This window comes from Oxyura jamaicensis, chromosome 24 (assembly GCF_011077185.1).
Source record: "Oxyura jamaicensis isolate SHBP4307 breed ruddy duck chromosome 24, BPBGC_Ojam_1.0, whole genome shotgun sequence".
NCBI classification, from domain to species: domain Eukaryota; kingdom Metazoa; phylum Chordata; class Aves; order Anseriformes; family Anatidae; genus Oxyura; species Oxyura jamaicensis.
The window spans coordinates 3140014-3162621 of NC_048916.1; the positions used below are offsets into that span (position 1 = coordinate 3140014).

The 22608-nt window shown below is 45.7% G+C and overlaps 2 protein-coding genes across 3 annotated transcripts in view; one reads left to right on the forward strand and one right to left on the reverse strand.

The window, feature by feature from the left end:
- NCAPD3 (non-SMC condensin II complex subunit D3) overlaps nt 1–11494 on the reverse strand; it is a 28595-nt gene extending 17101 nt beyond the window's left edge. Inside the window, exons 1-14 of one of the 2 annotated variants that reach the window (XM_035346002.1) lie at nt 11350–11494; nt 10422–10576; nt 9842–10004; nt 9361–9545; nt 8355–8528; nt 7874–7935; nt 7519–7606; nt 6030–6163; nt 5237–5309; nt 4519–4644; nt 4086–4338; nt 3501–3563; nt 3242–3325; nt 417–490 (exon numbers count right to left, since the gene is read on the reverse strand). In XM_035346002.1, the coding sequence (XP_035201893.1) occupies nt 417–490; nt 3242–3325; nt 3501–3563; nt 4086–4338; nt 4519–4644; nt 5237–5309; nt 6030–6163; nt 7519–7606; nt 7874–7935; nt 8355–8528; nt 9361–9545; nt 9842–10004; nt 10422–10576; nt 11350–11419 (1704 nt within the window). In that variant the 5' untranslated portion in view covers nt 11420–11494. Of the gene's footprint in view, nt 1–416; nt 491–3241; nt 3326–3500; nt 3564–4085; nt 4339–4518; nt 4645–5236; nt 5310–6029; nt 6164–7518; nt 7607–7873; nt 7936–8354; nt 8529–9283; nt 9301–9360; nt 9546–9841; nt 10005–10421; nt 10577–11349 lie in introns of those variants that run through there. The other variant, XM_035346003.1, reaches the window with a different exon arrangement.
- Nucleotides 11495–12254: 760 nt separating this feature from the next.
- VPS26B (VPS26, retromer complex component B) lies at nt 12255–22491 on the forward strand. Its single transcript, XM_035346363.1, has 6 exons — nt 12255–12553; nt 15910–16066; nt 16744–16908; nt 17669–17844; nt 18553–18695; nt 19283–22491. Exons 1-6 carry the CDS (start codon nt 12331–12333, stop codon nt 19427–19429), a joined length of 1011 nt encoding a protein of 336 aa, XP_035202254.1. The 5' UTR covers nt 12255–12330; the 3' UTR covers nt 19430–22491.
- Nucleotides 22492–22608: the final 117 nt, after the last annotated feature.

Here is a 22608-nt window from a genome sequence, read left to right on the forward strand (position 1 = left end):
TTTTAAAGCTCATGACTTAATTAAAAAGAATTAAGCAACAAGCAAAGCAATGCATTCCTCAAAAGGAGGGTAGATATAACCTAAGGTCTCTGTTAACAAGGTTGAAACAAAATTAAGCACTCATGCCTGAGTTTATAAGGAAGTCACTCAAGTTGAATGGCTATTGACACTTGAAAAGAGGCTCTCTAAGTGATGGAGTAAGTGAATGCCGGCAAGAAGAATACTAGAAAAAAAAATTCATCATCATGCTTGCATTGTTTACTTAAACAAGACCTTTTTAAGGCTTATACACATTCGGTAGGAATAGCAAAAAACTACAGATGGGCAAACTTGCATACAGTTGGTTATTGCCTGATTATTTTAACTTCATTCTGGGTAATCTCGCAGAACAAGAACGCACACAGAAAATACTGTACCTGGAGAGCAGATTTCCTCACGTTGGTTTTCTCATCCCCAGCTCTCAGTCTGAGCATGGCCATGATTTTCTTTCCTATCCAAAACCATGATAAAAAGAAATTATAATACCCACCTAGACAGACTTCCCCCCACCATTTTGCAGTGCTAACATGCAGTACGCTGTGCAGAAACAAGGAGGGACACAGCTCTGAACATGGCTGAGCAATAATTTGTTCCCCAAGGCTTTCAGAGGAAAGAGATTGGGATGGAACAAAGCACAACAAGAAAACAAAAATTGGAAATAATCTTGGGTTCTTTGCAGCTGCCATTCTGCCAGAAGAAAAAAAATCAAGTTCTTTAACTTTAAAAATAAATCCTAGGACTTATTACAAAAGAAAGCAACGTACCAAATCATTCGACACACACAGCAAAAAGAAATGATTTGTAATTTCCGACACACTTATTTTCCTGTATGAGAGATGTTAGGCTACCTTCAAAGTTTGAAAGAGAAATCACACCAAGTTCTAATCAAAGTCTACAGCACAGGTAACTCTGCCACATGTGGGAAAACCACACAGAATAGCCCATAAATGGATCCACTGCAGACCCAAGATAGATCGAGCAACTTGTATGCAAAGAGCTCAGAATGCCTACAACCTTTTCTGAGTTATGCCTCACAGCTCCACACAGCAAAAAGCACTAATATATGAATTACTCTGTTTTACAGGGGGAAACCACTCCATTTTGGATCTGACTCAATTCCCTGAGGTTGCAGAATGGCAGATGCAAAGAACCCAAGAGTTTGCAAGGAAACCAGAACACATCCCCCTCACTGAATGGAAAGTTAAACCTTAAGTTTTACTTTTCACAGCCATGTTTATACATATTTCTGCACATTCTCAGGAAAAATACATTTTACTTTATAAAAATGAAGTATTTTATTAACTGACACACTATTGAATACATAAAGCAACAACTATTTCTCAGCTTTTGAATAATTTAAGTGGACTACTGACAAACAATACTGATTTCAACCATTTTACTCTTGCTTTTAAGGCTTCTATTTATTAATACTTATTAGAATTCTAGCAAAAGATTTCCTAAAAATATGCCAAGTCTGGTAACCTGTTACTGTGAGAGATTCATCTGGAGGTCTACTGCATTGCCATTAAGAAACAGGATTAGTCACAGGGAAATAACCAACAGTAGCTTGAAAGCAGGTTTTTACCAAAGGAGGCAAAGGGGTTTTGATCTGCTTGATTAGTACTTTCTTAATTGGCAGGTAACTACAATTGCATCTTCCTCCTGAGAATAGCTTAATGGAAAAAGCACAGAACCTTTTCACTGCAAGACTTTGCCAAATTTTATATATACATACATACATACACACATATATATATATATATAAAATCAAGCTCCTGTGAAGGTGACTAAATCTGCTAAATTAGTCACACTTTGACAATTGTCATTGATTTTTACTCACAGTGACATAGGAAAAACAAACAAAAACACCGAGTCCTAAATGGCTGAGAACTAGCAAGGGAACACACTGTTTATGCACTGTCGGGCACTGAATATTCTGTAGAGCACACTTCACCCTGCAGATTATCCCTACCCTTCTTATCTTTGCCCTTGTGCATATAGCGAGTTCTGAATATCCTCAGCTAAGATTTATTTTGCTTCTAAAATATGAGCTGTTTGGTCTTCATAGAAATGCAAAATGAGCACAGGCATAAGCCAAACAAGTGTGTGCCAGACAGCTTTGCTAATGCACCTTGACTGACTCTGAGAGCACTGTTTCTCAGCTATCCTCTTGAGCCACAGACAGCCTTTTTTCATCCAATCCTTTTCTTAATTTGTTTTGCCAAGTGCCAAGTGTATGCTCAGCTGGGTATCGGATACAAAACCAGGCATCCTCTGCCACACAGAGCCTGCAACTAAACAGGGAATGCACAATACCTTAAGTGGCCCGGAGGACGTTTCTATCGGAGAAAGCAGATTAATGAAATTTATCAGCAAAATGTTTTAAAAGAAAGCTTTCAATAGAGAAGATAGGAGCCTGGCTCCTGGAGATAGGGAGAGAGATCCCACATGAAGAGCAGCGTGAGAAATATAACAAAGACACAAATGCAGGATGCGAACTAAGCAGTAAATTGAATTGTCAGCAGTTCAAGAGAGGTGAACAGCAAGAACCGAAGAGCAAAGATACCAGCAGAGGCCTAAAGGTGAGGAAGAAGAGATTTTACGTTGAAGAGATTCAAAGAAACATCATGGCCACAAAAGCCAACTTCTATGATGATTTCATGCCATCAAGAAATTAGAACCATCGGGTTGACATTCTGCATAAGTCCATTTAACCTCACGCTTTCCTTTCAACTCCAGCCAACAGCTGATGCGGCAGAGAATTAAATTCTTCCCTGCATCACAGAGCTAGACAAAGGTGCTGTGTTTTATGCAGCGAAAATATATTAGTTCTTTGTGCACTGGAGCAAGAGATTTAATTACCCTTAAATTTATGGAGTTACAAGTATTATATCCCACATCAATTACCATCCTTTTTGGAAAGGATAAATTACCTGCTTTTCAACAAGTGTTGCTACCACATTAGTACAAATGAACATCAGTATTTCACGATTAAATGTATTTTCCAGACTTAAGTGGAAATAGTATTTCTTTATCGCTGGCACTTCCACCCCCTTCATCACCCGTAAGTGGTTTTTAACAGCTCTACAGAAAGATCTCTCCGCTTTCCTTGAAAAACGGACAATGAACACACTTCAGAAAATCTTATTTCAATTAAAGTTTTGAAAAGCTATCTGAAAAGGCCAGTATAATTTTGATGTACCATCAAGCACAGCAGTATCGTTGCCGTCTGTCAGCTCAATAGTTTTGAAAGTCGGTAGGGTCTTCTGTGGATTGTTGGATGTAGCTGAAAGAAAAGTTCAAAGTTTAAGAATAAAAATGGCTTACGTTCAACTCAGCAACATGGCTCATTGTTAGACAGAGAGCTTCGTGCATGCCCTACGTTTTATAGGTACACATATTTTTAGAAAATGGCATGCCAAGAAAAGTCTGAGGCTTATCATAAGAGAATGACTCTATACCTTCTGCACCAATGATCAAACTTGCACTGTTTGTGTTTGCTTCCAAGACTGCATGGTCATAGGCTGCCAAAAAGAAATAAAAAAAGAAATTAAATGAATCGTTTTCATTCAGGATATTCTGTCATTCCAATTTTTTTCAGGCAAGTGATCTAACCATTGGATGCTATATGCACACTTCTGAGTTGTGCCATCTGGCCTTTACCAAACCTGAGGGAGTTCAGAATGCCAATCACGAAAAACCAAATTTAGCAGAGGTAAAAGGCAACTCAAGTCTTAATCAACTGATAGACAAGAATTAATCTCTTTCTAAATGTACAATTTCATTTTTTGGTAAATATCTGCCAAAGATATCTCATGCACGAATCTATTTAGAGCAGATATATGACAAGGAATGCCTTCCAAATATAAGGCTTCACAAGTAACAAGACTCATCTATTACTTCTCTTTATGACACAACACACAAGGGCACTCAGTGCAAATTTCAAAGAGCCTGGCAACTAGTTCTACTGCCTCCCAATAATTACTCCCCAGAAAACTCCAGAAATATTTTAACTATTTACCCATAATTTTAAGTATTTTACTTACAGCCTTGTAATAAATCCTGTATACTATCCAAGGTGGCAGCACCTTTCATTTCCAGACATTGGGCAAAACTGCTTAAAGCTTTGCTACGGACCATGGGTGCTTTGTCCGAACACCGGCCAAACACCATGACCTGTACTAAAAACTGATGCTTTAGAAACTTCTGCTGATCCAGCGACAAGGAGAGGCCTGAGTTTCTCTCTGGCACATCCAACAGAGCTAAAGCTACATCAAGAGCAAACACTCTGTAGGAAATCTGAAAGAAAAAAATGTACAAGGTGCTCTGTCAATGTAAGCAAAGACACAGGTTTTACTACTCAGTTTGTCAAAGTCTAGGTTATCAGCAACAACTATGCTAGTCAGTACTGCGATTGAACTTTTCATCTTCACAGTACTGCTGTGGCTGAACTCTGGAACAGTAAGGAGATGGACTTACTTTACTGTTTTGTGAGTATTTATAAAGCCAAGCAATGAAGTCAGCAAACTCTACACAAGGCAGTTTATTCAGCAAATTCACCAAGGCCTGTGCAGCATATGTGCGATAATCAGCCTTATCTGGGACCTGAAAAACAGGAACAAGTGCACATTACAGTATTTCATCGCTCTGCTCTAGAAGCCAGAATGGCATTTTACAGCATAAGAGAATTATTTGTTTATTTAATGAGGCAATATGGCCACATTCAGGAAGCACAGGGATAACAATCACAACTTCCTCGGTCACTTCAGCACTCACACACGCAAAGCAAATTCCCCAAAGCAGAGGTGGAGCTTAGATTAAATCAAGAGGCAGTGTTGCTACATGGCAATTTTTGGATTGTTAGCTATGAAAGAACTCTCACAATCCTCATTTTCCTCTACTAAAACAGTGTTAAATGCAACTGCAAATTTGGAAAGGCCAGAAGCAGGGTACAATCTATGGTAGATGAGGGGAGGAAGTGTCAGCATTCTCCTAGGAAGTGACAAGATTTTTACAACATCTGAAAATTCCAATAAAGATTAACACACAACACGACTGGGCTGTAAAGAAATTTGCAAGCAATGAAAATATTTTAATTCCGTATAAAACATGATGAAAAATGGATCTAACTGTTACAAATACTGCAATATATCCACACGCAAGTTCTTCAGCCCACGATACACAAAGAGTGGCATACCTTGGTGCAGATATGTTGCAGTAATATCCGAAGAACAGGAAAGGCAACTTCTTTCAGCTCCTCTACTACAGAACTGCATAGAAGAAAAAAACAGCACATTTTCATAAGGCTGTTTATGTAACAGAGAAAAAACAAGTATAGGACATTCCTTTTGCAATGCATTCTGAAAGTCAGGAGAGGTGCACATTCTGCAATCACTTGGGCTAGTGTAAATGATACTGTCAGAGAGCAGAGCAGACCTACCTACTTTATACATTAACCTGACTTTGCAGGCAGAAAACATTTCTTCCAGTACTTTCCTACAAGTAGAAGGGCAATATGAAAAGCTTCTTTATTCTTAATCTACTTATTAAATGTTGCCTGTGGATCTCTGCACAAACTATACATTTGAAAAACACAGATCCCCATGAATAATCAACAAAGGCAAAACATCTTTAAGCAAGAGAAAGCAAAGAAATAGAGAAATGACCTCCTTATTAATATTTTATCTTATTCACAATAATAAACTACAAAATAATAAGTTACGAAACCTGAAGAACTGAAGACACAAAGCAACAGACAGAAAGTACCTCCTTTCAATCATTGTCACTTTTCTGTCAAACAGCTCCTCATTTTCCCTTCAACAGCAAGTTCAGTAAATTCCCATTACACAAATTTTAATTAAGCCCCAATTTCACTAACTTCAAAGTCAGTCCCACTTTGTCTCATCCCTTTATCAACCAAAGAGTAAAGCAAAAGCAGAAAGAAGAGCAGACATACCCAGGAAGGGTAGTGCCAGAGCTCTGTACTTCACCTGATGAATTTTACAGCCTGATTCCTGGCACTGATCACAGCTGATGTGATTGCAAGAACCGGGCGTCTGGAACCTGCACCACCTTCCACCATCAGAATGACATTGAGGATCCGTTGGAAGACACGACGAAGAACCTGGAAGGGAAAGATTATCTTCAGGTTCATCTTCAGTAGCAACTGGAGCAGACAGTAGCATTCTTAACTAGGTTTATGAAATAATTCTCAACCAAACAAGCTTCAACCCAAGTCATAATACCTGACAAAACATGACCTCTGGCAGAATAATTCAGAGAGGACCCAATAATACACAAAACAACTTCCCTAGCTGTAACGTTCTCATACAAGTCCAGTAAGGCCCAAGAGCATCCTGACAACATCTACAGACTCCCTCCAAAGCAGTGGAGTTCAATTTGCCTGATTTGTTCCATTTGGAATGTGATTTTTTTTTTTTAAAAAAAAACAAACAGAAGACATCTGAAAATAAATGCATGTTTTTACTGCCACGTGCACTAGAACTTTTGGAGTTTCCTCCCCGCCGCACTTTTGGGACCACAGCATGCCTCGTCACCTTGAGGCTCACTGAGCAGTCTAACAGGAGAGACAAGGAAGATGAGACCAAAAGGGAATGACTAGATCTGATACTGCAAATGCAAACCATTGTGAAAAGCATGTGCTGCATGGAGAAACCAAAGAGGTTGAAACACACGGGTCTAAGGCTGCCAAAGCTAGGCAGCTACTCAGGTTCGTATTGAGTTAGCGTGTACAAAGCTCCAGGTTTCCCTGACTAGACGGCTGCCAATACCCTGGCTTGCTAGCTCAAAGCTAGCTCAGGTGGTTTATGCAAATTCACCAAGCACAGCAGCACAGTCACACCCAGAGTTCAAAAGCCCCATCTATAGGAGGAGCGCACACACAGGTAAGCAGGAGATGACACATCATGCTGGAGAGTTTAACAAAATAAAAATGTAAAGCTGTAGACAGATTTCTGGTAGAACTGGATGTTCCATGATGACACAGTGTTCTCTGAATTAGCCTCAGCCCTGCTTTCCATTATCTGGGCATAACGCTTCCCCTGATCCCATCATGCTTCTCTGCTGCACAACCGAATGCCACAGCACACTACAGAAATAGTGCTGGAGCTCCACCTAGCAGGGGACAAGAAAATCCAGGCACAGGCGGTAACCTGGAGTTCTCTTTTTAAAGATTCAAAGATCTAATGTCACTGCAGCTCTCCTCTGTTTTTAATTCATTTGTCCAAAGAGTCAGTGAAGCCCAGGACGTAACGCACATGAAATGCATCATCCTCCCAGTCAAGGGAAATACGCACTGGGGCAGAAAAAAAGCATCTTGCCTCTGACATGGCAAACACACCTGCACACATGTATATATAAGTAAAAATACGCAACAACATGATGTGAAGAGAACGAAGCAAACAACTACTACTTTTCAATAGAGCACTGAGAATTCTAAAGACTTTGTCCAGCTTTTACCTTATTTTCTGTACCATGCAGAGGGGAGCACAGTAGCCACAGCCCATAATAGGCCAGCTCGGGGATATACTTGGCTTGATTAATGTTCCTAAGCAAAAGAAGGCAAAGAGATGTCTTAATCTCTCATCAGAGAAACATTTACTACAACCGTTACAATTAACTGTGCTCATTGACTGGAAAACAAGCAATAGTCACTAAATGTTGTTTACTTTTAGCTAGGTGGAACACGTCCTAATTATCTCTTGTGAAAGAAATCAATGCTTTCATTTTGGTATAATCAGGATAATAACAACACAAGCACTGAGGGCTTTACTTCTCCAAGGCACTGTATAAACATTCAGAATTAATTGCTCACATTGTTGCTGAAAACTCGAACTCGTGTTCCACCGGCTCAAAGTTTGTCATTTCAACAAAGATCTGCAAAGAAAGAAAGCTAAGCTTAGCTGATTCACACGAGGACACGATATGCAGGCCTGCTTAGGTGCCAGAACAGAGAACGTGAGCTCGGTAGCTCTGAAACCATGGTCCCTCGCATGATGCGGAACATAAGCAGACCCCAAAGTCCCCAGGCTCAATATTGTGTGTCTTTCCCCTGGGTACAGTGAGGGTTGACGCCATAAAATGGAACATGAATGGCCCAGCTGGCACCAGCCAGCAAGCACTAAGCATAAGATACAGACACGGAGCAGGTACCCTGCCTTGAGATTTATAGAGAACACTCTCTTCAGGGGACCAGTCTGTGAAAGGCAGGACTGCCAACACTCCCGTGTTCATATAGTGTTCTGCACCGAGTTTGTGGTGGAGGGCATAAGGTCCTGTGAGTAGAATCTAATTACCTGCAGGCAGTTCTGCAAACACTGAGGTTTTTCTTTTAAGGAGAACCTACGTAGAAGTCTTAGGAAGTTTTTCAAAAGAAGAAAGATTGATTTGCGAACTTGAAGAAGATCATCAGTTGAAAAGTAAACCTTGTCAGGGTCCTCTTCCTCCTCCTCTTCAAGTATCTCTTCCACCTGTATTGGTAGAAAAAAGAAACAGAACTGTCTTGTCACACAGCAGTGACTCATCTCTTCTGCACATTTTAGTGCTTCAGAGTTTCCAGGCTAGGTCCTACGGTATTTCATATCCAAAATTCTAAGTCTTTTCATTCAGATTAGTTAAATTCATTTAATAATAGAAAAAAAAAAAGGCAGAAGGATGAAAGCTGCATAAAATGCAAGAAAGCTCCAGCAGAACTCATCCTCATTCTGAAGGTTTCAAATGAGAAAGTCCATCAGAACTGAAGACAATTATATGAATTCTAATGTGACAACTGAAAATTCATCTTCTTCCCTTGCTTGTCATGACCCCCTGGCATCAACAGTTCTCTCAGGATTTCTGATGTGTGATCCTTGGTTCCATTTAAAAATCACATAAGCATCAGAATTGGCTGCTGAGTACAGCTAACCACAGCATTCAGCCCTTAACTTCCCCCATCAGTAAGGAAACTTGAATGCTATTTGCAAGCTTGTCACATACTAACTTGCAGATGTCCTGAAGAAGATTATATAAATTAGCTTCTCCCTTTGCTACAGAGCTTTCTAACAGTATGTCACAGACAAATAAGCTTTACTTTTCTATTAGTCAGCAGCCAAGGAACTGAATTGAATCATCAGACCTCGAGAATTCCTAACAATAGACAGAGGATCAAAAGTACAGACCAACTGCTGAAGAAAAGGTTAAGCAAAAGGAAAAGAAAAGGCTGAAAAAGGAGAAATATCACACTGACCTAGAACTTAAATAGCTTGCCAACAATTTGCTCATTAATAGAGACTTTTATCGAAAGAGACTACACAAACATCTTACATTGGAGTTCCTATTCCTGCTTGGCTTTCCTTTCTTTCTATTTCTTCTTGCATTGGTCTGCGGGCTTTGAGCATGTGTCTTCTTTCTTTTCCTCATCAGGTTTGGTTCTTGAGGCCAGCTTTTTCTCAGGGTTTGAAGACATTTATCAAACATCACCACGTGGAACACCTGGCTAGCTATGCTACCTGCCCAGAAAAGAAAACATGAGCCACCTTCTGGACAAAATACATAAAAAGCAGCAAATCACCTGGCCATCTCTCCCTTTGCTTTTACATGAAGGAGATGGCAAGGACGGAAGCATTGTCCTCGGAACCTAAGAAAGATCAGTAGGAGAAGAAAAAGAATTGTTTGAACAAAACCTGTTGGTATCAGGTCCTACAATCAGCAATGACATTCTCCAGTGGTATCGCTACCCGACTGCCCCCTTCCAACAAGGAATCACGTTTTATCCAACAATAAGGAGGCACATCCCTTCACTCACCTGGGATTTCGAGCAATAAGAAGTACAACCCAGCTGCATGAAGAGCATAAACCCTCTGCTGCGCGTTAGCTCTTTTATCCAGGCCCGCTTGGACAAAGTGGTACAACACAGCCACAAGAGCGTTATGCGAGAGGTTGTTTTCAGCAAACAAGGCCCAGATACTCTAAGGCAAAATACAAGAACAGCAGTAAGAAAGCCAGCAATAAAAACCCACTCAAGAAAGACCTTAGATAAAATGGTTATCAAGAGCTGCAAAACTGACTGCAAGACAAACATTTATTCACTAAACAGATTACTTAAAAAAATGGTTGACAAAATAAAACTCCCTGAAATAACCGAACTGCTCAGAGATTTCTTTCCATGTCAGAACGTACACATAGAATACAAGAAATTCAGATAAATCATGCACAAAGTGCTTTCTCATGCCATGCTCTAAAAATTCTTGTGAGCTATACTGTGCCTAGACATTTCCTTCACAGTTACCCTTAACATGTTAACAGTTGCTACTGCAACCAAACACACATACACACGTGTATTTTTCTCTGCTGGGCAGTACGCAGCCCGGTGTGATCAGCCTTACCTGTCTGTTCTCATTGTCCACGACGGTGAATGGAGAGAGAGCCCGGTAAAGCCAGGTGAAAGCGTTCAACCCATCTCCTGTGATCTCCCTTTCTATCTTGGGGTCCAGAGGTTCGGTCTCTGTGAAATCTAGGTCCCAGACCGTGTTCACCCAGACTACAAGAAATGAAAAAATGAAAACAGATGTGAAGTTTCTTAAACAAACGCACTGCATTCTAAATAAGACTTCAAAATAAATGCGGAATCCAACAATTAGAGCAGGAAGTCCTCAGAGAGGATCACTGAGGGTTTAGGACATAAGGAGACTGAAGCAGGTGCGTTTGTGCCCCAACCACCCCGATGCCCATACCTAAGGTGAAGGGGGTTAAGACATTTTGGGTGCATTTAGGCAGATGTCAGGAAGCAACTCTTTAAATTATTCTGTGGATTTGCCTAAACAAGGGGTTGCGTGTAGCGGGAATGCACATTAAAACAGAGATGGGGCAGACCCAAAGTACCCCAGATATGCATACAGGGGGCACACACATGTGGATGTACGTTAAAATAGAGATGAGGAAGACACCAGCTCGCCCAGACACACTTGCAGGGGGCACACAAAGCAGTTCTTTACGTTACTTTGTGGATTTCTCCAAAAAGGGGGTGTGTGAATATACGTTAAAGTAGGGATGGGGCAGACCCAAAGCACCCCAGCCACCCACACCAGGAGCATACACACTGAAATAGCGCCGGGGCAGCCCCACCCCCCCCCCCCCCGACACGCACACAGGGGACACACGAACCAATTCTTTTATTTTTTTGCCCGAATTTCTCTCAAAACGGGTTTGCAGGAACGGACAAACATGCGTTAAAACACAACCGGGGCGACCCCGGCCCGACGCAGACACACCCGGGGCGACTGCAGCGCCCGACGCCCCGCTCTCCGCCCTCACCGCCGGGCAGCTCCCTCAGCCGCCACGCCGTCAGGGCTCGCGCCGCCTCCTCCTCGGCCGCCGCCGCCATTTTTGTTGCCGCCGCCCGGCGCCTTCGAAGCGCCCAATCGCAAGCGGCCCCAGGGCCCGCAGCCAATCGGCGGGCGGCATCCCGGAAGGGAAAGCGGGGAGGGGCGGGGCGGAGGCTGCGCGGCGAGGAGGGGCGGGGCCGGAGGGCGGAGCATCGCTGGGACGGGCCCCGGGGCTCGGGGGCGCATGCGCGGTGCGGGGACCGGCCCGGGACAGCGGCAGCGGCGGCGGCGGCGTGTGGGCAGGGGGAGGGCGGAGAGGGAGAGCGGGCGGCTCCGGTCCGCGTCTGGATCCCGGTCCTGATCCGGATCCTCATCCCGGTCCTGCTCCTGATCCCGGCCCGGTCCTGATCCGGATCCCGGTCCTGATCCGGATCCCGGTCCTGATCCCGGTCCCGGTCCCGACCCGGTCTCGATCCCGATCCGGATCCGGATCCCGGTCCTGAACCGGTCCTGGTCCTGATCCGGTCCCGATCCCGATCCCGGTCCCGATCCGGGTCCCCGTCCCCATCCCGGCCCTGCTCCCGGTCCCGATCCTGCTCCCGGTCCTGATCCCCCCCGGAACCCCATCCCGGTCCCGATCCCCGTCCCATTCCCCATCCCGGTCCCGATCCCTGTCCCCCTCCCGCTCCCCATCTCCCTCCCGATCCCGGTCCCCAGGCCCCTTCCCCATCCCCATTGCGACCCCAGTCCCGATCCCAATCCCATCCCGGTCCCGGTCCCCGTCCCCTGCCGCATTGCGGCCGCCCCCGTCCCGTCGGTGCCCCCCGTCTCTCTGCTGCCCCTTTTCCCCCCGCTGTCCCCGCCGAGCCCCCGCTGACCCCAACAGGGCCCTGCCCGCGGTGCCTCCCGGAGCAACGATCGCGGCCCGGCCGCTGCCCCGGGGCCGGCCGCCCCCGGCGGGACCAGGACCATGAGCTTCTTCGGGTTCGGGCAGAGCGCCGAGCTGGAGCTGGTGCTGAGCGATGGCGAGAGCCGGCGGCGAGTGGAGCACAAGACAGAGGAGGGCAAGAAGGAGAAATATTTCCTCTTCTACGATGGGGAGACCGTGGCCGGGAGGGTCATCCTCACCCTCAAGCACCCCAACAAGCGGCTGGAGCACCAGGGCATCAAGGTGGAGTTCATCGGGCAGATCGGTGAGCAGGGTTTGGTTTTTTTCCAGGTCATGCTTCTCTTGTCCTATTTTCTTGCCTCTGCTCAGGCACTGCCTTATCTCTAAAACACACGTACTCTGAGGCAGCAGAAAACTTGGGCTCCATCCTGCGGGTTCACGTCTTAGCCTGGAGATCCTAGCAACGGCAGCAGTGAGGCGGCATTCAGCGGGGTGCCTGAATTCGCAGCTCCTTATCAATGCACTACGAGATGTCTCTTTGCCTTTATGCTGGGGCTATTGATCTTGTTAGGCCTGCATTCAGTAGCAGCAGGCCGGAGGAAGGCAAATCGGGCGTTTTTTGCACGTAGATTTCACATCAGCCGCCACACGGTTGCCCACAACGCGCCTTACTCATGTCGATGAGCTTTCTTGAAGCCTACGGGCTCTGCTCCGCTGGTTCCATCTTCTGCTCTGATTTTCTTTGCATGGCTGACCACCCATCCTGGCACATTCAGGTGAAACGTGTGGTTATCTGTGTGTGTAATTGACACAGATCGAAGTGCTTCCTGCCCTCTTAGAGGAAAGGTAGCTGCCACACCCACCCTTTGAGCAGAGTGGAGATGTCAGCATTTCATGGATGTGTCCGAGACCCACAGGCCAAAATAAGTTAAGGTGTTGCTCATGATGTGGCTGTTCTCTGCTTACGTGTTAAATGAGCTGAGTGTGTGCGATACTCTCATCTGGGGCCCTCTGGACTACACAAGCTGTACGCATGCAGCCTTTGACTTGTAAATCATGCAGCATAGGAAAGGGCACTAGACATCTTTCCCACCTAGCTCTGATATTTGTTTCATTTTTTTCCTGGCCCCACTTTTGCATAACATTCCCCGTTTGGAGAGAAAGGAGAGGACAGCCCCAGAGAGCCTGTAAATAGCGGAGCACAAGTGAGCCTGTTGATCAGGAGCCGGCTTGTGGCTTCCTGTTTGATTGTGATCCTCAGTGGAAATTAAGCACAGACTCCCTGCTCCACCGAGTCTTCTCTGTGCTGCCTTGCCTGCTGCTGGTTACCCCTTTCAGAAGACTTTTGAGCCCTATATATTTTGAACAACTGCTTTAATTCTTACGTGCTGTCCTACAGTGTGCGTGAGGAGCTGCTGTGTCCTTTGTATTTACCCATCATGCTGCTTTGCCACAGCACGGAAGTTTGGGTTGCTGATGGCACTTCCTTAACGCTTTCCATTCTCAAACCAGCTTGCTTTATGTTCCAACTTCCCACTGCCACAAGGTCAGTATGTATAGAAGACAATTTAACAGGCAAAGAGACCGAGACATAAACAGGCAATGTGTCACAGCGAAAGCAGCTCTTTGCTTCTGGGTGCCAGAGTCCAGAGTGTGAATACAGAGCCTTGTGCGGCCTCCTGGGAGCACAGAAACCGCTTACAATTTCCCTTCACCTGCAGTTTCCATGTCCTGAGCATGCCACCCAAGTGTTGGCAGGGTGCTTTTTAAATCTGGAAACCTTACAGCTCCGAAAAGCTGAAATTACAGCTTCTACCTGTTTGAATTGTTAATGCCTTCTAAAAGGTGGGAAACACCAATCTTTTTCCTCAAAGCTGAGAAGTGCCAATCTCTGCCCTTCCAAGGTAGCAGAGAACTCAGCGCACTGACATTTGCCTCCCCTTGCTTTAAATTTGATGGTTGCCTTCTGCATTGTGTGGGAAGATGATATATTCCTGCTATTATGTGGCATGTGTTCTCCCTGTCACATCAACAAGCGCTCTCCTCCCAGTGGACACATTCGGTGCAGGGAGCGTTGGCTTCCTTATGTCACCTGGCTGCCCAGCCTAAAGGGCTCGGTGGCTCATGCTCTGTGTGAGAGGTGGTCTCGTGCCAGTATTTCCATTATAGAGATAAGATGAGCAAGGGGCTACAAGAACCAGACATTACTTAAAAGCAGAAATCTCATTGTGCACCTCAAGGAGCAGAGAAATGAGTCTCACTGCCGCTCCTGAACTCTCGTAGTACCTCTCAAAAGCCTCCCCTGCGTGGTTCAGTGCTGACAGTGAACTTGTGCTTTTACAATTGTCTGACGACTTAGGTTTTTGCTTTCTCATCTAAACGTATCAGATTGGCTAAGGCTTTACCTTTCTGAAGGACTGTGTGGGTGTCTTGTAGTCACATAGCTCACGCACAGGGCTGGGAAGGGCAGATTTCATTGATGGTTATGTGTAGCACAGAGCTCTGACTGCAAATTGCAGAGTTTAAGTTTGTGCTGCTTTGGCATACGAGAGAAAACTTTGTGGAAGCGCAGAGAGAATCGCTTGCATTAAATGTGGAGCCTGTAAGTCGGTTCCTGCAGACGTGGGAAGGTTGTGGGGAAAACTGAAGCAGTGTGACCACATTAGTCACTTGAGCTGGTTTGAACAGTGCTTCCACAGGTGAACCCTCCTCCCTCATCGATGTTTGCATGGCTGTTCACGTGTTATCTAGGGGCTGATGGATACACACACTTGGGTGTCAGGCACGGAGCACTGCTTAGTGCAGAGGCAGTGAGGATCTCCACTGTTATTTTCCTCAGTATGAGTCAAGGCCGCTCAAATTCTTTGTTGTCAAAGAATTAGCAGGACAGCTGGAAGCCTCTTAGCCCTGCATTTTTGCTCTGTCACTGTTGGCTGTTCTAAACATGCAGTAGTGTTTTTTTCTTTTTTCTTATTATAGTGCCAATGGCTTTGGTCTGGAATATACAGCCATGTAGAAAATGGCTAGAGGGGGTTGTATGGCTCCTCAAACAGTCTGGACATTATTAATATCGATTATAGATGACCCACATCACCCTAATGAAAGCTGATGTCCTGATTTATTGTAGTAGGTGAGGCCATGTAGACCTCTTCCCTCCTGTTTAAGGGATCTTTCATCATTTCTGGAGCTGGGGAAGGGTTAGGAATAGATCAAGAAAATACAGCCGGAGCCTGGGCTATTACAAAATAACCCCTTTCTTGTACCAGACTTTGACATCAGCTTATGAAGAACTGCAGTCAGTTCAGGCATCCATTAATATGTGTAACTGCTGACTGCTAGAGTGAGCAAATAACTATTTATCCTTAACCAGCAGCTTGCTTTTCCTGGCTCTCTACTGGCCTTGGACCTGCCACAGGCTTGCTGTCCCAGCCACTGTGATGGCACGTGCCCAAGTTCTGGCCCACATCTGGCTTAGATGAAGAGCAGTGAACACGTGTGGTATGTGGCAGCCACAGGCTCCCCTGGCAGGTTCTCTGAATGGTGGTAAAGGAATTACTGATTTGGACAGGAGAGTTGCTTGTAGCTGTGAAATCTCTTGCATTTCCTCCGTGTCACATGTGATTGAGCATCACTGCTTAACGTGGGCTTGCCTCTTCCTAGAACTCTACTATGACCGAGGAAACCACCATGAGTTTGTGTCTCTGGTGAAGGACCTGGCCCGTCCTGGTGAATTCACTCAATCGCAGACATTCGACTTTGAATTCACACATGTGGAAAAACCTTACGAGTCCTACACGGGGCAGAACGTGAAGTTACGGTGAGTCTCCTCTTTGCTGACCCCAGTTCCTGGTTCTGTGCAGTGTGCAGCTACTGATGCTTACCGTGAGGATACTGGAGTGCAGCCTCTCTCCCCAAACATATTTGCAAGTATGTAATGCAACTCAAATGAAATTTGGTGGGCTGAATTGTAAAAGACTGTGTTTGAGGGCTGTGCTTTTATAAGCTTGCATCAGGCTCTAAGGAACTTGTTTTCTTGTTTTGCCCCATTTAAGTAAGAAATCATCCCCTTCTGAATCTACCAAATGCTTTTCAATTTACTTGATAATTCAAAAAAACAAAAGAAATTGTTTGCTTTAGTCCCCAACAGGGACATTTTCACCGTCTTGCAATCAGTCTTGTTGACTTTAATTGTGCTTTATATGCAAACAGATGCCTAGCTTGTATCTTGTTCATATGTTGCAAGCTGTATTTCACATCTCGGCACTCCAGTTGACTTGACATCCCCCAAATGATGCTTAGGTAACACAGGCTTACAAATGCATGAATATTTAGAGAAGTCTTAGAAGAATCTGTTTTTCTGTTTGAAAATTCCCTTCTGTCTTTGCCAACATGGGGTGTTGGCTGCTCAGAAGCCGGCTTGAATAGCCCAGTGCAATCCATTCAGCCCTGTGACCCTCCCTGTGCACCACTAATAGAGGGAGACTTCCCTTGCAGGTATTTCCTCCGGGCGACCGTCAGCCGCAGACTGAACGATGTGGTGAAGGAGATGGACATAGTCGTGCACACTCTGAGCACCTACCCGGAGCTCAATTCCTCAATTAAGATGGAGGTGGGGATTGAGGACTGCCTGCACATCGAGTTCGAGTACAACAAGTCCAAGTAAGTGGCTCAAGAGCAGCCAGTGGCTGTGGGGAATCATCTCCAAAGGACAGCTTCCTTTGGTGGCCTGAAGCACGTGCCCTGCTTGTGCTCCTCAAATGATTTTCTTCTTGCCTTCCAGCAGGGCTGGCAGATCACTGAAGCGCAGTAACTGGTCCTAGTGGAGGGTCTCTGGGTTCCTCTCCTTGCCTGTAGATGTGCTCTCTGCACCAAGGAGTGGGACACGATGGCTGTGGCACAGTGCATAGCATGAGACCATTGCAGTAACTTCCCATTTTCTGTATCCTTAGTGAGATCAGTATTTTCAAGTGTCTTCAAAGTATAACATTGCTTTTTGCCAGACAGTACAGCTGCAGTGGGACCATAATTCAGGCACAGAAGCAGGAACTGACACTTTTAAACTACTTTTAATGCATCCTTCCCAGCTGATGCTGGCAAATCTCCCTGCAATTTAACATTTGGGTTAGTTTTAATTGACCTAAAAGATTGCTTTTGGGGGGTTTGCTATCACAGACTGAAATTCTGTTTTTAGTTATCTGATCATGCTGAATGTTCTTGCCAATTTCCAAGGGCTGGGAGGATGAAAGCTGAGGTGCTGCTTAGAGCAGCCTAGTGCAGGTGGTAGATCCATCACCTGAGATTTACAGCTGGGGCTGAGCATAAGAGCAAAGTGCCTGACAAGTGAGCTCCTGCTCTTTGGTCTGTATCCTGGTCTGCTGCGCAATGTTTGACTGCGGTGCTTTCTTCCTTCACCTGCCAGGTATCATTTAAAAGATGTGATTGTCGGCAAGATCTACTTCCTGCTAGTGCGGATCAAGATCAAACACATGGAGATAGATATCATCAAGAGAGAAACAACAGGGACTGGACCCAACGTGTATCATGAGAATGACACAATAGCTAAATATGAGATCATGGACGGGGCACCTGTGAGAGGTGAGATGGCAAATGAACCCGTCAAAATTCCTCTCCTGAAATCCAGTGGGGTGGGAATCTGAATCCTACAGTATCTTCAGTTGAATCTATGTGGTCATTGATAACATGCATCCTATTTCACTGGTGAGCTCATGGTAGTTTATGTAGGTGATTAAATATGACCCCCTTCCTTCTCTGGTATGATGGGGAAATAGAGGCATGATAAGTTGCAGAGATTTTACTTCCTCCTTTTGATGAAGGAGTGGCAGAACCAGGAATGGATGTAAATTCACTGTTGGCTTGGGCCATCAGTTGGCATTGCTTTAACTCGGAGCAGAAAGAGAATGTTCTAGCTCTGTGCCAGCCTCCTGTGCCACTTGTTTTCCAGTTCCACTGCCTAGCAGAGTTACCTGCCAGAGAAAATGTCACTTTGTTGTTTTCTTTTTTTTCCTGCAATGCAGGTCACAAATGAGTCTCATGCTGTTAAAGTGGAGATGGGATAGCTATCAGCAAGGGCAGGATCTGGCTATGGACCATACATGCTGATGGCTTTTTGAAGGGACTTAAGGTCTTTTACTTTGTCTTGTTTTACTTTGTTTTACTTAGTCCGCTTGTGGAAACTGTCACAAATACAGATGTGCCCTAGTAAAATTGTTTTGCTGATGCTCTCCTAGTTTGTATCTCCAGGTTCACATTCTGCCTGTGCTGATGCTTTTCTGCTCTTTGCAGGGGAGTCCATTCCCATCCGACTCTTTCTGGCTGGCTATGAGCTGACTCCAACGATGAGGGACATCAATAAGAAGTTCTCAGTGCGTTATTACCTCAACCTGGTGCTGATCGATGAGGAGGAGAGGCGCTACTTTAAACAGCAGGTGAGAAACCGAGCTGTCAGGTCTTGGGCCTGTAGGCTGCCACTTGGAATACTGCGTGATAAGGGCCTGCTGGATTCCCCTGGGGGAGAATCACATTCTTTAAATGAATATCCTTTAATTGATTATCTTTAATGGAATACCCTTACTAGGCCTCTTAGAGTGTGCAAAGAGGGTCTAGAAGAGATGGTGTGAGCAGGTCAGATGGGAATGGTGCTGGGAGTGGTGCATGGAGTGGTACTTTCCCACTCTGTTGCCCTGCGTTGGAGCTTCTGTGGTTCACCTTATTGATTCTGACGTGGTTGCAAACAGCAATAGAACAGCTGCTGCAGGTATCAAGTGGGTTTGCCTGTGTGCTCACATCCTGGGGAGGAGTGCTCTACCCAAACTGTCGGGAAGGCTGCCTTGCAAGGCCTCTCCTTACCACGGCGAGTAGCCTGGTGTGCAGCTGAGGGTGAAACATGCCAGTGTGGGCAAGTTCTCTCTGGGTGCAAGCTGTGCTCGGCAGCTTGGTTCAGCGTTTGGGGCCGGGTGGGGCCGGGAGCAGACCTCACAAGCCCTGACGAGCCCTGCTGGATGTGTTGCTGCAGGAGGTGGTGCTGTGGCGGAAAGGAGACATAGTGAGGAAGAGCATGTCCCATCAAGCTGCCATCGCCTCCCAGCGGTTTGAGGGGACGTCCTCCCACACGGAGGCCAAGACCCCCAGCCAGCCTGCAGAGAACAACGGCCGGCAGTGAGAGGCCACACAGAGGAAGGCTGCTGTGGAGCCAGTGGGGACAGCAGCGTGGAGGAAGAAGAAACACTTCAGAGACTTCATGAAAAAAAATATCCGTTTTTGACTTAATTCCTTTCTTCAGAGGACTAGTAGGGTGCGAAGGGGATGGGAGGGCAAGGCAAGCTGGAGCACTGGTGGTGTGGAGTTGAAGGTACCTCGGTGCTTCCCAGTCATCTACATTCCTCTGGGGTCGGCTGCTTTGAGAAATGTGTCTGGAGGCTGCGGAGCTGCCTGATCTCCTCTTGGCCCCGAGACCCTTTCAGTGCGGCAGCGGGGAGGGAGAGAGCAAGTGAAGGCCAAATCTGCTGCTTCTTCTCAGTGGTATGGAGGTTGCTTGGGGGCTGTGTGGGATGGATGTTTTTCTTGCCTTTCTGAAATCTTCACGAGGGAAAATGACACGATGTTTAGCTGGAAGGTAGAGGAGGGAGTCAGAGGATGAGGTGCGGCCTGCTTGAAGCTGCTTCACGTTATCGCCTTGCTGCCTCCCCTTCCTCTTCGTGCTGCTGGTGGATTCTTTGTCACAAGCAATTATATAACGGAGTCGAGTCAGCCCTGGGCTGCTCTGCTACACAGTCGCCTTGCTGGTGGAGCACAGGCAGCATGAGAGCTTTTGTGTCCTTGCTGCAGGAGCTCCTGACTGCCAGGCTGTGTCAAGGGGGAGCTGTGGTGGTTGGTAGGAGGGAGTGAGGCATGCAAAGGCAGTAGGATGTGGCACAGGCTGGGTGAGGGTCAGGAGGGAGCAAGGAGTGCTGCTGGGCAGTCAAAAGTGGGGGCAGGAAGGCTCTTGGCTGAGAGCAGTACCTTCCAAGTGCTGTCCCTGCTTGAGTGTCCCTGAGATTCAGTCTCTGGTTGCTGCAGTCTTCCAGGTCCCAGTTGCTGCTGCAGAGCAGGGGCAGACCAGCCTCGAGAGGTCTGGAGAGCGGCATTGGAATGTGAGAAGTGAATGGGGGCTCTGTGGGAGTGGGTTTGCACTGCACATACTGCCCTGCTCATGTCTTGTGTCCTTGTGATGGAGCAGGCTTTGTAGTACGACAGAGAACAGTATAGAAATGTGTGTATTTTTTTTTATTTGCTCCCTCATGCCTGTAGGATGAGGATTAGTAATGTCAGAAAGTGGTTGCAGTTGTTTAAGGAGCTCGTGGCTGGTGCATGCTGATAGATGAAGCCAGGCAGCAACTGGAAGGATGGTAAGAGTTTTTCACTTCCAGAGAAATGTTCTAGAGGCCTGAGCTGAAGTCACCAGTGAGGTCTGAGGGTATGCCATGAACTGAGAACCTGAACCCATTTTTTTTTTTTTTTTAAATTCTAAAATAAGCTGCTTTTAGTCTTCAGCTAAGTCGAATCATGAGAACATTCCCAGGAGGGACTCACTCCTCCCTTAAAAATTAGATGTGGCTTTGTAGATTTGATTGACTGAGTTTGGAGAATATCCATCCTGGTTAGATGCCCTTCAAAGAAGCAGGTGGTTAGACCTCCTACCAGATGGAGATACAAGGCTGCACTAAATGCTGGGATATGAGCTCCATCAAGTGGGAATTGTCTGAATTTCCCTGCGAGTTTGTGGCTCACTATGGTTTTGTCCAGCTTCCTTTTGACTCTGGAATGAACCTCCTCTGCCTCTGTCCTACAGCTGCAGCTAGAAGTTTTCTTGCAGCTGGGAAATGCAAGCATCTTCTGCTTTGTTCAGTGGAAGGGTGCTGGTGGAGGGAATGGGGTCTGGGTGGGAAGGGGAGCTTTTTATGTAATAAGACAGCTACTGTATTTCAGTGATAAATGTGTGTTTCTGCTTGCCAAAGTAAGTTATCTTTTACTCACCACGTGTAAGGTTGTGGTTTTTAGTAGAGCTGGGCAGTCCTGCTCTGTTGTAGAGGACACTAATGATCTCATCTCTGCTGAGTGCTCGTGTCACACCATGTTTCTGCTCTGTAATCATGAAGATTTGGCTTGCACCTTACATGAGAAGTCTGTACTGTGGGCTGGAGCCGTGTCTTCCTAAGACTGAAGCAAAAGCTTACTTTAGACAACTATGTTATTTTGTCAGGGCAAGGGGTGGTAACCCACTGCAGGTCTCACTTGAAAAAGGAATCTGGATATTGCTTTGACACTCATTTATTCTACTCCTCCTCTATGAAGAGGGAAATCACCTGTGCTGTGGCAATACACAATCTTTTAGAGACAAATGAAGCTCCCACTGGGAGCCCCTGGGGATAGCAGACCACCTTTCTATGGCTAAGCTGAGCACAGCAGCACCCTAACCACCCTCTGCTTTCCCTCAACTCACATCCCACCTAGAATTTTCTTTCCTTACATATTCCTTTTGATTGTAGGCCATGTGGTATTAAAGAAACCCCATGGATGATGTCTCTGCATTCCAGGAGTGGTTTGTTTACTGGCCAGACAGCATCAGTACAGGATATAAAATAATTGTCTGACAAGAAGATGCGCTGTAAGGAGATTTCTGTTAGATATCTGTTCATTGTTTTGGGACAGATTACTTGGAAAAGGTGCACAAGCCTACATGGTTGACTGTGGGTTTTTTTGGTTTGTTTTTTTTTCCCTACTTTGTGCCCCTCTCTCAGGTCCCTAGCTGCAGAATCAGAATGTAGAAACAGTCCCCACTTTTACTTAAACCAAATGGACCGTTCAACCTGTAACCCACTAGGCCCTCTGTTTGGGGTGCTGAGCATCTTGAGCGAGAAGTTGAAGCATAATGTCACTCCAGGACAAGGTACTATAGAAAAGCATTTCATTAGCATGGTAAGGGGCAGACACTACCTGAGCTGCTGTGTCCCCCCCCCGAGCTGGATGGTTCTGCTCATTACTTGGGTCATTCCCTCTCTCCTACGCAGAGTCAGGCAGGGGGGAGTGTGCAAGTACTAAACCAAGCAGTGCAACTTGTAATTAAGCCTCTGCTGTGTTTACATGTTTCTTAATTCGTTGTCTTTTCAATGGCTGTAATTTTAAAACTTGGGTTTTTTGTCTCTCCAATTAAAATAGCCAGCCTTGGCTGTCAAATGCTGTGCATGAGTTTGTCTGGTATGTTTTATATTGCCTGGCTTGGGCCTGTGGTTTTGTTTTTTTTTTTTTAAGGATATTAAGAATTTTGGCTTTATGGTCTTTCTTTAAAACATATCACTGTTG